This window comes from Scyliorhinus canicula, chromosome 6 (genome assembly GCF_902713615.1).
Source record: "Scyliorhinus canicula chromosome 6, sScyCan1.1, whole genome shotgun sequence".
Classification (NCBI taxonomy): Eukaryota; Metazoa; Chordata; class Chondrichthyes; order Carcharhiniformes; family Scyliorhinidae; genus Scyliorhinus; species Scyliorhinus canicula.
Genome location: NC_052151.1, coordinates 92890710 through 92907137, shown reverse-complemented (window position 1 = coordinate 92907137; position 16428 = coordinate 92890710). Strand labels below are relative to the sequence as shown.

Here is a 16428-nt window from a genome sequence, read left to right as displayed (position 1 = left end):
AAGATCTTCCCTCCATAACAGGCAACAGCCTGGTAAATCTCCTCTGCACCCTTTCCAATGCTTCCACATCCTTCCTACAATGCGGCGACCAGAACTGCTCGCAATACTCCAAATGCGGCCACACCAGAATTTTGTACAGCTGCAACATGATCTCATGGCTCTGAAATTCAATCCCTCCTCCAATAAAAGCTAACACACCGTACGCCTTCTTAACAATCCTATCAACCTGGGTGGCAACTTTCAGGGATCTATGTACATGGACACCGAGATCTCTCTGCTCATCTACACTGCCAAGAATCTTACCATTAGCCCAGTACTCTGTATTCCTGTTACTCCTTCCAAAATGAATCACCTCACACTTTTCTGCATTAAACTCCATTTGCCACCTCTCAGCCCAACTCTGCAGCTTATCTATGTCCCTCTGTAACCTGCAACATCCCCACACTGTCCACAACTCCACTGACTTTAGTGTCATCTGCAAATTTACTCACCCACCCTTCTACGCCCTCCTCCAGGTCATTTATAAAAATGACAAACAGCAGCGGCCCCAAAACAGATCCTTGTGGTACACCACTAGTAACTGAACTCCAGGCTGAACATTTCCCATCAACCACCACTCTCTGTCTTCTTACAGCGAGCCAATTTCTGATCCAAATTGCTGAATCACCCTGAATCCCATGCCTCCGTATTTTCTGCACTAGCCTACCGTGGGGAACCTTATCAAACGCTTTACTGAAATCCATATACACCACATCAACTGCTTTGCCCTCCTCCACCTGTTTGGTCACCTTCTCAAAGAACTCAATAAGGTTTGTGAGGCATGACCTACCCTTCACAAAACCATGTTGACTATCTCTAATCAAATTATTTCTTTCTAGATGATTATAAATCCTATCTCTTATAAACCTTTCCAAGACTTTTCCCACAACAGAAGTACGGCTCACTGGTCTATAGTTACCGGGGTTGTCGCTTCTCCCCTTCTTGAACAAGGGGACAACATTTGCTGTCCTCCAGTCTTCTGGCACTGTTCCTGTAGACAATGACGACATAAAGATCAAAACCAAAGGCTCAGCAATCTCCTCCGTAGCTTCCCAGAGAATCCTAGGATAAATCCCATCCGGCCCAAGGGACTTATCTGTTTTCACACTTTCCAGAATTGCTAACACCTCCTCCTTATGAACCTTAAGCCCTACTGATCTAGTAGCCTGTATCTCAGTATTCTCCTCGACAACATTGTCTTTTTCCTGCGTGAATACTGACGAAAAATACTCATTTAGCACCTCTCCTATCTCCTCCGACTCCACGCACAAGTTCCCACTACTGTCTTTGACTGGCCCTACTCTTACCCTAGTCATTCTTTTATTTCTGACACATATAGAAAGCTTTAGGGTTATCCTTGATCCTACCTGCCAAAAACTTCTCATGTCCCCTCCTGGCTCATCTTAGATCTCTCTTTAGGTCCTTCCTAGCTAACTTGTAACTCTCGAGCCCCCTAACTGAACCTTCACGTCTCATCTTTACAGAAGCCGCCTTCTTCCTCTTGACAACTGTTTCAACTACTTTAGTAAACTACGGTTCCCTCGCTCGACCACTTCCTCCCTGCCCGACAGGTACATACTTATCAAGGACACGCAGTAGCTGTTCCTTGAACGAGCTCCACATTTCAATTGTGCCCATCCCCTGCAGTTTCCTTCCCCATCCTATGCATCCTAAGTCTTGCCTCATCGCATCATAATTGCCTTTCCCCCAGCTATAACTCTTGCCCTGCGGTATATACCTATCCCTTTCCATCGCTAAAGTAAACGTAACTGAATTGTGGTCACTATTACCTAAATGCTCACCTACCTCCAAATCTAACACCTGTCCTGGTCCATTACCCAGTACCAAATCCAATATGGCCTCACCTCTTGTTGGCCTATCTACATACTGTGTCAGGAAACCCTCCTGCACACATTGGGACAAAAACGGACCCTTCTAAAGTACTCGAACTATAGCGTTTCCAGTCAATATTTGGAAAGTTAAAGTCCCCCATAACAACTACCCTGTTACTTTCGCTCCTATCCAGAATCATCTTTGCAATCTTTTCCTCTACATCTCTGGAACTTTTCGGAGGCCTATAGAAAACCCCTAATAAGGTGACCTCTCCTTTCCTGTTTCTAACCTCAGCCCATACTACCTCAGTAGACGAGTCCTCATCAAACGTCCTTTCTGCCACCGTAATACTGTCCTTGACTGACAATGCCACCCCTCCCCCTCTTTTACCACTTTCTCTGAGCTTACTGAAATATCTAAACCCAGGAACCCGCAACAACATGTCTCCGAAATGGCCACAACATCGAAGTCCCAGGTACCAACCCATGCTGCAAGTTCACCCACCTTATTCACTCACCTTATTCCGGTGCTCCTGGCTTTGAAGTAGACACTTTAAACCACCTTCCTGCCTGCCGGTACACTCCTGCAACCTTGAAACCTTACTCATGACCTCACTACTCTCAACTTCCTGTATACTGGAGCTACAATTCAGGTTCCCAACCCCCTGCTGAATATCACTATGCCACCACTTTCCCCTGCATGCACCAAAAGGCAAGAGATTATGGGTCACCATATCTCTTTGATATTGCTAATGTGAAATAAAAACCTAAACAGCTTTACTTTTTACTATGCTTCTTTCTCATAAGTAGATTTCCAATAACTCAAGTTCTTGAAAATTATTCATCTAAATCTCTGGATCACTAGATTCACTATACTCCCACATCCAACACCATATGTTAAATCTGCATTATGTACTATCTGTCACACCCACTGGAGTAACTATCCAAAGTTAGGTTTGCAGCACCTCCTTCCCCAGCAACCTCTGCCACAAAGAAAGACATGAGCAGCATCTTTATAGGGCAACGATCAGCTCCAAGATCTCCTCCAAAGCACATATCATCCTGACTTGCCCATGTACTGCTGTTCATTTCTAAAACTGGACCAATATCCTGCAATTCCCTTTCGAATAGCATTATGGAAAGTAAAGTAAAAGTACTATTATAGAGAACAAAATCAAGTCATCATGGGTCCCAGATGACCATAGGTTGCTTTCCTCTTTGAGGGGGGAGAGCTGACCGCTGGTGATTTAAATTGAGGATCACCATACCTCAGGCGAGGGGCAAGGTTATTCATGAATAACTTCAGCCGGTATGGGGATTGAACATTGTTGGCCTCGCTCTGCATCATGAACCAGCTTTCCAGCCAAACCAGATACCATACAAGAACAGTGCAGTCCAATACTTTGGCAATATACTGGCAATCCAGATGAGGCTCACTGCATTTCTGATGAGTAAATAAAATTGAGTATTAGGCACCATTATGGAATAGGCACCATTATTGGGCATGAAGTCTTACTATTCATTCACGTGGCATTTGTACAGTAACATTTTTTCATATTTGTTGATTAAATGATAAGACAAAAAGAAGAATGCATAAGTTTTTATAGTTGTTGTGTGTCTTATTGTCACATGCCATTTGCTGGTCAGTACCAAAGAAACACCTGCAACAATTTTTGTAGAGGATACTTGTCATCGTGTACAGACTGACCAATCTGAATACCTGCTCCACACCAGAAATAAAGGACACCCAATCAATAATTAATAATTCCAACTGGGAAAATCATGGAAAGAGCAATCATCATTGAGCCACATTCTGGTTGACAAGTAGGGACAGATCTGGCATTATTCTTAGCAATCAATCATGATGTCAAAGTACCAGTTGTATCTGCTGGTCAAAAGCCTGGAAACTATACTCAGATACATTGTGCCTGAAAATTCATACCAGAACTTTGGTGAAAGAAAGATTGTAAAGTTTTGCACTGAATCGTAATACTTATTAAGTAAATATGTACATGAAATATTTTCATGTATATTGCGAGAGGCATTTCTTTATGACAAATATTGCATTTTGAGAATACTTTGTTGCCTTAGCCACACTACAATTTCTACAGGACAACACTGCAGATGTTAAAGGATAAAAGCCCACCAGCACCTTGTCAACATTGATCAATGTGTACTCTTACCAGCATCATCCAGATCATGAAAAACAATGTAGGATCTAGCAGAAAGTACTTAAGTAAAATTACAAACATTTTGCTTTACTACCTCCAGAGGCCAAATTTAAAGGAAAATATGTGAGGAAATTGTACTTATTTCTTGCACCACAAATGTTCATTACTGGATGTTCAGTACAAACTTCATCCCTAATGATAGGGAGGTATAGATTCACTTTGAGCCTGCAGCAATTGTGAATTGTTAAGTTCCTCTTGTGCAGGGGATACATTCCAGACTCACCACATAAACAGTGAGCATTCTGTTCCATTAGAATTACAGAGAAATTGCAGCATCAAATTAGACCATTCAATCAAGTCAGTCTATGTTGGTATTGATCCTACATGGGAGCTGTCCTAATCCCATAGGCCAGCTCTGTTCCTATTCCCTTCATTCCCCGGAAAACCTGATCAGAAAAGCATGCAAACTATGCCTGATACCATGCATGTGCAATAAAAGTTCCTATTCAATGAACAATGCAACTAATTTACCTTAGAACATAGAACAGTACAGCACAGAACAGGCCCTTCGGCCCCTGATGTTGTGCCGAGCAATGATCACCCTACTCAAACCCACGTATCCACCCTATACCCGTAACCTAAAACCCCCCCCTTAACCTTACATTTTAGGACACTACGGGCAATTTAGCATGGCCAATCCACCTAACCCGCACATCTTTGGACTGTGGGAGGAAACCGGAGCACCCGGAGGAAACCCACGCACACACGGGGAGGACGTGCAGACTCCGCACAGACAGTGACCCAGCCGGGAATCGAACCTGGGACCCTGGAGCTGTGAAGCATTTATGCTAACCACCATGCTACCATGCTGCCCAACCTTGTTGTATTAACATTCATTTCATCCAATTGTATACCATGTAACACTTTCAGATGTTTGTTGAATGGTTTTTCAATTGTTTCACACAAATCAAAGTCAGTTGACTTTATCCCTGATAATTTGAAGTTGTACGGATAGAATCAATCAACTGCTAACTTTCATTTCTTTAGCATCTTTAACATTGTAACTTCCGAAGGTGCACTATCAAACAAAATTTAACACTGAACCACATTAGGTGTTTTGAGGGCAAAAGGGATGTAGGTTTTAAGGAGCATTTTAAAGGAGGGGAGAAAGATAGGTGGATGTGCAGCACTGTGGCACATGGCTAGCACTGCTGTGTTACAGCACCAGGGACCCAGATTCAATTCCGGCCTTGGGTGACTGTGTGAAGTTTGCATGTTCTCCCATTGTCTGCGGAGGTTTCCTTGCCACTTAGCGTCCAAAGATGTGCAGGCTAGATGGGTTATGAGGTTAGGACGAGGGAGTGGGCCTAGGTAGGGTGCTCTTTCAGAGGGTCGATGCAGACTCGATAGGCCGAATGGCCTCTCTGCATTGTAAGGACTCTTTGGTGTGGAAAATTTAAGGAAGGAATCACAGAACATACGGGGCACGGCAGCACAGTAGCACAGTGTCTAGTACTGTTGCTTTATAGCTCCAGGGTCCCAGGTTTGATTCCCGGTTTGGGTCACTGTCTGTGCGGAGTCTGCACGTTCTCCGTGTCTGCCTGGGTTTCCTCTGGGTGCTCCGGTTTCCTCCCACAAGTCCCAAAATACGTGCCGTTAGGTGAATTGGATATTTTGAATTCTCCCTCTGTGTACCCGAACAGGCGCCGGAGTGGGGCGACTAGGGGCTTTTCACAGTAACTTCATTGCAGTGTTAATGTAAGTCTACTTGTGACAATAAAGATTATTATTAATGTTGAAACCCCAAGCATCAAGGGAATGAAGTCACATTTGGCTTATATTGTCAGTGTTATATGTTGTTTGGTAATGAGGATAGGACGAGGGAGTGGGCCTAGGTAGGGTGCTCTTTCAGAGGGTCGATGCAGACTCAATAGGTTGAATGGCCTCGTCTGCATTGTAAGGACTCTTTGGTGTGGAAAATGTAAGGAAGGAATCACAGAACATACGGGGCACGTTAGCAGCTAATGTGGGCAGCACAGTAGCACAGTGTCTAGTACTGTTGCTTCATAGCTCCAGCTTGGGAAATCAAAGCTGCTATATAAATGAAGTTGTTGTTTGTAAGACTGGAGTAGGTTCAGACACAATATCAATACCATTAGAAACTGTAAAAATGATCTATCAATTGTTCCATCTGAAAAATAAATAAAATTTAGCTATCCATTTCCTCAGTTAGGTTGAAGCACTATAATTAAAGGAGAGCAGGTTCCTATTTTTGTTCATTTTCTACTGGAGATCTTGAAAAGTATGATATTTAACAGTACTTAACATAGAAAAATACAGCACAGAACAGGCCCTTCGGCCCACAATGTTGTGCCGAACCTTTGTCCTAGATTAATCATAGATTATCATAGAATTTACAGTGCAGAAGGAGGCCATTCGGCCCATCAAGTCTGCACCGGCTCTTGGAAAGAGCACCCTACCCAAGGTCAACACCTCCACCCTATCCCCATAGCCCAGTAACCCACCCAACACTAAGGGCAATTTTGGACACTAAGGGCAATTTATCATGGCCAATCCACCTAACCTGCACATCTTTGGACTGTGGGAGGAAACCGGAGCACCCCGAGGAAACCCACGCACACACGGGGAGGATGTTCAAACTCCGCACAGACAGTGACCCAAGCCGGAATCAAGCCTGGGACCCTGGAGCTGTGAAGCAATTGTGCTATCCACAATGCTACCGTGCTGCCCTTAAGAACAAATTAATCTACACTCCATTATTCTACCGTAATCCACCCAATAGCCACTTGAAGGACCCTAATGTTTCCGACTCAACTACTTTCACAGGCAGTGCATTCCATGCCCCCACTACTCTCTGGATAAAGAACCTACCTCTGACATCTCCCCTATATCTTCCACCATTCACCTTAAATTTATGTCCCCTTGTAACGGTTTGTTCCACCCGGGGAAATGTCTCTGACTGTCTACTCTATCCATTCCCCTGATCATCTTATAAACCTCTATCAAGTCTCCCGCATCCTTCTCCGTTCTCATGAGAAAAAGCCAAGCACCCTCAACCTTTCCTTGTAAGACCTACTCTCCATTCCAGGCAAAATCCTGGTAAATCTCCTTTGCACCTTTTCGAAAGCTTCCACATCCTTCCTAAAATGAGGCGACCAGAACTGCACACAGTACTCCAAATGTGGCCTTACTAAGGTTTTGTACTGCTGCATCATCACCTCACGGCTCTTAAATTCAATCCCTCTGCTAATGAACGCTAGCACACCATAGGCCTTCTTCACAGCTCTATCCACTTGAGTGGTAACTTTCAAAGATCTATGAACATGGACCCCAAGATCTCTCTGCTCCTCCACATTGCCAAGAACCCTACCGTTAACCCTGTATTCCGCATTCATATTTGTCCTACCAAAATGGATAACCTCACACTTTTCAGAGTTAAACTCCATCTGCCACTTCTCAGCCCAGCTCTGCATCCTATCTATGTCTGTTTGCAGCCGACAACAGCCCTCCTCACTATCCACAACTCCACCAATCTTCGTATCGTCTGCCAATTTACTGACCCACCCTTCAGCATGGTGGTTAGCATAAATGCTTCACAGCTCCAGGGTCCCAGGTTCGATTCCCGGCTGGGTCACTGTCTGTGCGGAGTCTGCACGTCCTCCCCATGGGTGCGTGGGTTTCCTCCGGGTGCTCCGGTTTCCTCCCACAGTCCAAAGATGTGCGGGTTAGGTGGATTGGCCATGCTAAATTGCCCGTAGTGTCCTAAAAAGTAAGGTTAAGGGGGGGGTTGTTGGGTTACGGGTATAGGGTGGATACGTGGGTTTGAGTAGGGTGATCATGGCTCGGCACAACATCGAGGGCCGAAGGGCCTGTTGTGTGCTGTACTGTTCTATGTTCTAACTCCCTCATCCAAGTCATTAATGAAAATCACAAACAGCAGAGGACACACAACTGATCCCTGTGGTACGCCACTGGTAACTCGGCTCCAGGCTGAATATTTGCCATCCACCACCGCTATCTGAATTCTATTGGTTAGCCAGTTTGTTATCCAACTGGCCAAATTTCCCACTACCCATGCCTCCTTACTTTCTGCATAAGCCTACCATGGGGAACCTTATCAAATGCCTTACTAAAATCCATGTACACTACATCCACTGCTTTACCTTCATCCACATGCTTGGTCACCTCCTCAAAGAATTCAATGAGACTTGTAAGGCAAGACCTACCCCTCACAAATCCGTGCTGACTATCCCTAATCAAGCAGTGTCTTTCCAGATGCTCAGAAATCCTACCCCTCAGTACCCTTTCCATTACTTTGCCTTCCACCGAAGTAAGACTAACTGGCCTGTAATTCCCAGGGTTATCCCCTATTCCCTTTTTTGAACAGGGGCACCACATTCACCACTCTCCAATCCCCTGGTACCACCCCATAAACATGTGTTTATAAGTCTACCTATACATGCTATGAGGAATCCTACACAAGAACTGCACTAAACAAACGACTGGATCTGCCAGACCATTAAGAAAATTCTAAAGATTAAAATGCAGACTAAATCAGTGATCTCTCTGAAATGGTGTGATATTTTCCTGACAGCACTGTCAAACTCCATCTAAGATTGGATATGCACAACGCTTTACCATTCCCTCACTTGGCAGTGGATGCAGAATAATATGGCTATCCATTCATAATTAATAATAAAGCTGCATTGTATGTAACATTTATTCTGCATCCATGAACAGTGTTTATTGAACACACTTCAAAGAAGAACCATCCGAACAAAAGTTGTTTGAATAAGATTTCTAAATCTGATTGACCAAACCGGGAGGAAATTCATCTCTATTTTTAAAAACGATGGTAGCAAAGGCGAAGCTGCAATATTTAACTTGGTCAGTGTTGAAATAAATCAACACAAACACGCAGGAAATTAACCTCTGCAAAACTAACCTGCTGGAAACGATCAGAAAATAAAGCACTGCACCTTATTTCTCAAGTGCTTTCCTTGTTTGTGAAGCAGAGAATCGGGTTTCAGTACCATACCTGCTCAACCCTCAGCTTATTGGAGCAAAGCAACCATTCTCCAGGAAGTAACATATTTGCGGGGGGGGGGGGGGGTCTGGAAGTCCGCATGCAAAGGAATTAATGGACACATTTGGACTTTTCCAACTTTGCTTGTATTCGGGGAAGAAGTCAGGCATCACAGGATTTTAGCTTTAAATAAACACCCAGTGCCTGCCTGGTCAGACCCACCCGCTTGCTGTGCTTTCCCCCACCCCACACACTCTGTGTACCCAGTCTATAGGCGGAGACATTCCCCTTTAACATTCAACCAAACTTTCACTCACCCTTTCCCCGCGACCCAGTCAGTTGCGCCGAAGAAGAAAACGGCATCAAGAGGGTCACAACCCTTAAAACACAGAGAGTTGACCACATTATTATTATTAATAATTGCTGAAGAAAACAAAAGGCGGCCGGACGGGACAGGACAGAGTGCCTGGAACTTTTCTGAGCAGCTTTCCCTGTGCGGGGCGGGCTGGGGTTGGGGGGAAGCTGTCGCAGGCTGTGGGCGGGAGATTCACTGAGGCGGTCTCCGCCTCTCCAGTCAAGTTAGAGCCGGAGTCCGGGCAGCGAGTTACAGCAAGTACAGCGACAAAGCAGCAGCTTGACAGCCACATCGCACAAGCCTGCCTTGCCGCTGGCTACTGCAGGGACACTGGACTGTGCACTAGATGCAGGAAACGATTATTATTCAATCTGTTAAATTTTGTTCATGATCTGGTGTTCATCAATGGTGTTCCTTTAACAAAATTCGATTCTCTTATTTGATGGCATGGAGTAAACCTGTGTCTGCTTATCCTTCCAATTTAAACAAGTGGAAGTCCTGCTCCAGTGTTATTTTGCTCCTTTCGGTTCTCACTGTTCTGCTCCCTCCCTCCCAGGAAGTTTAATATTCACATTTCAAAACAATAATCTAATTCCCTTTTAATGGACTCTGCTTTTATAATAGGGGGAGGGGAAGAGGCGACGGATTCTACAAAGAAACAACTTGCATTCGTATAGCGCCTTTAGCATAGTCAAACCTCCCAAGGTGCTTTAAAACCTTCTCTCACCTCGCATCATTTTTGTGGTGATCATTTTTTTGTACTAATCACTACCTGGCCAACAAGTGGAAACAATCAATTATTATTTCTCCTATTATTTCTCCTATTGTAACTCTTCATTATGTTTACGGCCTTTATCAAAAATGCTAAATAACCACTTTGTATGCACAGTCATTGTTTCGGCCCCTATTCGTATTCTGCGCTTGTGACTTGAAATCAAAAGAATTCAAACGCCCCTTCCTCCCTGACACAACATTGGGTCCCCCGTAAGGCAGTTAACACAGACTGTCAGTTTGAATGGACTGGCATGATGCCACTGGCCATTGGAGATGGCAACTCCGCTTCTTGCTGCCATTCCCACTTCCAGTATACATGATGCCTGGGTCATTAATGCTGGAAGGACACAAGAGGAATGGTCTGCCTGCTTCATTAACAGAGAGAAAGGAGTGAAGAAAAAATAATTCCAACAGAAGGGAAAAGGGGCAAATGCATTTAGAGACATGATACATGACATCGACAGTGGAGGAGTCATAGAACATAAAAAAATAGAAACGGGAGGTGGCTATACGGCCCTTCGAGCCTGTTCCGTCTGACATTATGATCACCAAGTGATCCCTTCCTCCCCCATATCCCTTGATCCCTTTAGACCAAGAGCTATATCTAATTCTTTCTTGAAATTACACAATGTTTTGGGCTCAACTACATTCTGTGGTAGTGAATTCCACAGATTCACCACTCTCTGGGTGAAGAAATTTCTCCTCACCTCAGCCCTAAAAGATTTACCCCTTATCCTCAAACTATGACCCCTAATTCTGGACTCCCCCACCCCCACCATCGGGAACATTCTTTCTGAATCTACCCTGGATTGGATTGGATTTGTTTAAATGTCACGTATACCTAGGTACAGTGAATAGTACTTTTCTGCGAGCAGCTCAACAGATCATCCTGTTTAATCCTGCTAGAATTTTATAAGTTTCTATAAAACCCCTCATACTCTTCTAAACTGCAATGAATATAATCCTAACCAATTTAGTCTCTCCTCATGTGACAGTCCCACCATCCCAGGAATCAGCCTGGTAAACCTTCGTTGCACTCTCTCCACAACAAGACCATCCTTCCTCAGATAAGGACACCAAAACTGCACCCAATACTCCTGATGCGGCCTCGCCAATGCCTTATACAATTGCAGTAAAACATCTCTATTCCTACACTCAAATCCTCTCACTATGAAGGCCAACATACCGGGCGCGATTCTCCGCCCCCCATGCTGGGTGGGAGAATAGCGGGAGGGCCTCCCGACATTTTTCACGCCCTCCCGCTATTCTACCCCCCACGCCCGACCCACGCCACGAATCGCCGCTCGCCGTTTTTTACGGCGAGCAGTGATTCTCCGAGGCCGATGGGCCGAGCGGCCGGCCCTTCACGCCCGTTTCACCACGGCAGCAAACACACCTGCTTGCTGCCGTCGTGAAACGGGCAGCAGATGCCCGTTTGGGGCATCTAGAGGCCCGATTGGCATGGCAGTACCACGGCCGTGCCAAGGGGGGCATAGGCCCGCGATCGGTGCCCACCGATCGTCGGGCCAGTGTCCAAAACAGACGCACTCTTTCCCCTCCACCGCCCGGCAAGATCAAGCCGCCACGTCTTGCCGGGCAGCTGAGGAGAAAGACGGCAACTGCGCATGCGCGGGTTGGCATTGTCCAACCTGCGCATGCGTGGCTGGCGTCGTCAGTCGCCGTGACGCTTGACGTGCAGCCTTGACGACCGTCGTCAAGGCCATGACGCACGGGGCTGCGCTCCTAGCCCCGCCCGGGGGGGAGAATCGGCCCCGGAAGTGGCCGGAAGGCTGCCGTGGGTCACGGGTCATTTGCGGAGAATCGCGCCCACCATTTGCCTTCTTTACTGCCTGCTGTACCTGCACGCTTACTTTCAGCAACTGATGCACAAGGACACCAAGGTATCGCTGAGTATCCACCTCTCTCAATTTACACCCTTTCAAATAATAATCTGCCTTCCTATTTTTGCTACCGAAGCGGATAACCTCACATTTATCCACATTATACAGCATTTGCCATGCATGTGCCCACTCACTCACCCTGTCCAAATTCCACTGAATCATCTCTGCATCCTCCTCACAGTTCACTCTCCCACCCAACTTAGTATCACCTGCCAATATGGAGATAATACATTTAGTTCCCTTGTGCAAATCATTAATACATAATGTGAACAGTTGGGGTCCCGGCACAGAACCCTGCGGTATTGCACTAGTCACTGCCTGCCAATCGGAAAAAGACCCATTTATTCCACTTTTTGCTTTCTGTCTGCTAACCAGCTTTCTATCCATCTCAAGACACGACCCATAATCCCATGCGCTTTAATTCTATATATTAATCTGCTGTGTGAGGCCTTTCAAAAGCCTTCTGAAAGTCTAAATAATCCCCATCTATCAGTTCTTCCTCGTCAACTCGACTAGTTATATCTTCAAATCATTCTAATAGTTTTGTCAAGCATGATTTTCCTTTCGGAAATCCATGCTAACTTTGTTTGATTACACCACTGCTGTCCAAATGCTGTGCTATGAAATCCTTGATAATTGACTCCAGCAACTTCCCTCGTACTGACATTAGGCTCATTGGTCTAGTTCCCTGTTTTCTCTCTGCCACCCTTTTTGAATAGTGGGGTTACATTCTCTACCCTCCAATCTGTAGGAACCATCCCAGAGTCTAAAGAAGTAATGACCACCAATTGATCTACTATTTCTAGGGCCACAACCTTAAGTACTCTGGGATGAAGCTTATCAGGTCCTGGAGATTTGTCCGCCTACAATCCCATTAATTTCCCCAAAATAATTTCTTTACTGATACTAATTTCCTTCAGTTCCTCACTAAAACTTGTGCTTCTCAGAACTTCCGGTACATTATTCTTGTCTTCATTTGCGAAGACAGAAGCAAAGTACAAATTTAGTTCCTCAGCCATTTATTTGTTCTCTTTATGAATTCCCCTGTTTCTGACTGTAAGGGGCCTACATTAGTTTTTATTATGGGCGGCACGGTAGCATAGTGATTAGCACTGTTGCTTCACAGCGCCAGAGTCCTAGGTTCGATTCCCGGCTTGGGTCATTGTGTGTGCGGAGTCTGCACGTTCTCCCTCTGTCTGCGTGGGTTTCCTCCTAGTGCTCCAGTTTCCTCCCACAAGTCCCGAAAGGCATGCTGTTAGATGAATTGGACATTCTAGATTCTCCCTCTGTGTACCCGAACAGGCACCGGAATATGACAACTGGGGGCTTTTCACAGTAACTTCATTGCAGTGTTAATGTCAGCCTACTTGTGACAATAAATATTAATTTTATTTTTTATTAATCCTTTTTCTCTTTACATACCTTTTTTGTAATAAATTTAGAGTACCCAATTCTTTTTTATTCCATTGAAGGGGCAAGTTAATGTGGCCAATCCACTGAGCCTGCACATCTTCGGGTTATAGGGTGAGACCCAGGCAAACACGAGGAGAATGTGTAAACTCCAGACAGATAGTGACCCAGAGCCGGGATCGAACCCGGGTCCTCAGCACCACGAGGCATCAGTGCTAACCACTGCACCACCGTGCCGCCATTCTCTTGGCACACCGATAGAAACTTTTACAGTTGGTTTTTATGATCCTCGCTAGTTTACTTTCAAATTGTATTTTCCCCTTCTTAATCAATCCCTTGGTCCACCTTTTATGAATTTTAAACTAAACCTAATCCTCAGGTCTATGCTATTTCTTGCTAATTTGTAAACCCCTTTTTTGAATCTAAGTTCTCTTGTAAGTCATGGTTTGGCCACCGGTCCCTTTCTATTTTTGCGCCAAATAGGAATAAAACAACTTTTGGAGTTCACCCATTCATTCCTTAAATGCCGGCCATTGCCTGTCCACTGTCCTTCCTTTCAGGAATGTTTCCCAGTCCATCATAGTCAACTCATGCCTCATACAATCACAGTTACTTTATTGAAGTTCAGGACCCTAGTCTCAGAAACAACTACCTCACTATTCACCTTGACAAAGAATTCAACCATGTCATGGTCACTCATCGCCAAGGTTCTCTCACAAATAGATTGCAAACTAATCCTGTCTCATTGCACAACATCCAATCGAAGATGGCCTGTTCCCTTGTTAGTTTGTCAACATACTGGTCCAGAAAACCATCCCCTTTACACTCCAGAAATTCCTCTTCTATTGTACTGTGACTAATTTGCACCATCCAGTCTATATGCAGAGTCAAGATGCATGTTGAACAGAAGGATGGGGAAGGATAGAAATTGCATAAATTGGGAGAGGATGACAGTGAAAGAGGGGAATGGATGACAGGGAAAATGAAAGAATGAGACACTGGCATGCAACATCAAGCTTGGAACCTGACCTTGGCAGGACCTCAATTTTCCAGACACTGACTAAGAAACTCTTCTCCTGTTCTGGTTTGATTGCACTGGCAAATAGCCTAGCTATCTGGTTAAACACATAGAAAAGATAATCAATGTAAAGAAGAACTCAACAAAGATCTAGGTTTGCTGTTTGGGTTTGTTTGTTTTGGGGCTACTCGCTTGTTTGAAGCAGACTTGGCGACATAGAACATCCAGTGCAGACGTAGGCCATTCGATCCATCGAGTCTGCACCGACCCACTTAAACCCTCACTTCCACCCTATCCCCGTAACCCAATAACCCCTCCTAATAAATGTACAGTCATTGTGCTGTTTACCTGAACTCCCGTGTTAAAGCGAGCTTAAACAGCCCATCTACAAGATCTCAGCACAACACTTGGCTTGTTACAGTGGTGGGGAATGTGGGCATAGGTTGCGTTGAAAGAAGAAAAAGCCACAGCCACGGAGAATCTACAAGGGCTGCTCATGCAGGTGAATCGCACACAGCAAGCAGAGAATCGACGACAGGCTGAAACAAACTGACTGCTGATAAAAGAGGGATAAGAGAGAGGGCAGCAACTTTTGATGGTGGAGCAGAGACACTGATGCAAAGAGTGTACGCTGAATTGTGTCAGAGGAGGCAGAAACAGAGAGATGAGAAGGTGCAGCTGCAGAGTGAGGTGAATCAGCTCCACATTAGAGACCAAGAGGCATCTTGGTGAGGTGCATGGCTGGTTGAAGGGACAGAGGCAACTGTCTGGTAAAACGGTGAAGGGCATGAAGCAGCAGGTAACTGACCTACAGCTCAAACTCTCCCACACTGAGCAACAGGGAAAGAAAAGTACAGCTTCTACGACTGCGGTGCAGTATGAATTGGACAAACTATGAAACCAACACCACGAGTTACAGATTGGTCAACAGAACACCACATCCCAACTGAGAGAACCACAGAACAATCTGGATCAGGTCAAGGACAAGGACCAGGGATTCAGACCTCATTAAGGTGTACAAGATTATGAGGGGCATTATGAGGAAAGTCCAAGAGCTGCAGTGACAGTCTGAGATCTTGCATCAAGACAGAAACAAGGGCTCTTTGAATTCCTGGAATAAAAAAAGATGTTTTCTCAGAACTGCCCGGATACAATCACCTTGCCACCCATGACCCCACCAGGAAAAAGCATGCATGTCAAGCCTTATTGAGTACCAGAGCATAATGTACAGTCATAAGGGAAGAGGTTAAAAAAATTATATCTGGGAGTGATTGAAGAATCTAGCAACGCCTGATCCAGCCTTATAGTGCTCGTCCCGAAGCCAGATGAAACCATCAGATTTTGTGATGACTTCAGAAAGTTAAGTGGGAATGCTTCTTCTCTTTCCGGGTCAACTCCTTTTTTCTGCTGCCGTTTAGCCCGAGGGGGGCTAGGCTGAGGAGAGAGGAGATGTAACACAGCATTGGGCAGAGCTGTCTCCCTATATGTATGGTTCATTTCTTCTCAGCCAGAACTACACAGCAGGTCACATGCACTATGTTTTCCAGAAGGCATTACACTGAAACAGGCACAGGGAGCAGGGTGGTATAAAAAGAGGGTGCTTGAACATGATGTGTGGCTGAGGGCTTGTAGAGGCCTGTGTGAGTGCCTGCAGAGACAAATGAATGTAAACGGTGGCTGGTAAGCAACCTGAGAGAAAAATTGTTTGACTACCTGGTTTTGAACTGTGTTTGGCGTGCAACCTCGAATAGGAATACAAACTGGGACTGGCTGGGAGCCCGACTATGATAGGACTTTTATTTTCTAGACACTGACAAAGAGATTTCCTTTCTGGTTGGTTTGACTGTACATAGCTTAGCTATCCAGTGAGATACATAGGGA

At 45.1% G+C, this 16428-nt stretch overlaps 1 protein-coding gene across 4 annotated transcripts in view; it reads right to left on the bottom strand.

The window, feature by feature from the left end:
- Window positions 1–9709, bottom strand: part of dcbld1 (discoidin, CUB and LCCL domain containing 1) — a 158771-nt gene extending 149062 nt beyond the window's left edge. For 2 of the 4 annotated variants that reach the window (XM_038799666.1, XM_038799670.1), the window contains exon 1: window positions 9407–9708. In XM_038799666.1, coding sequence (XP_038655594.1) covers window positions 9407–9494 — 88 coding nt within the window. In that variant the 5' untranslated portion in view covers window positions 9495–9708. Of the gene's footprint in view, window positions 1–9008; window positions 9086–9406 lie in introns of those variants that run through there. The other 2 variants (XM_038799668.1, XM_038799669.1) reach the window with 2 other exon arrangements.
- Window positions 9710–16428: the final 6719 nt, after the last annotated feature.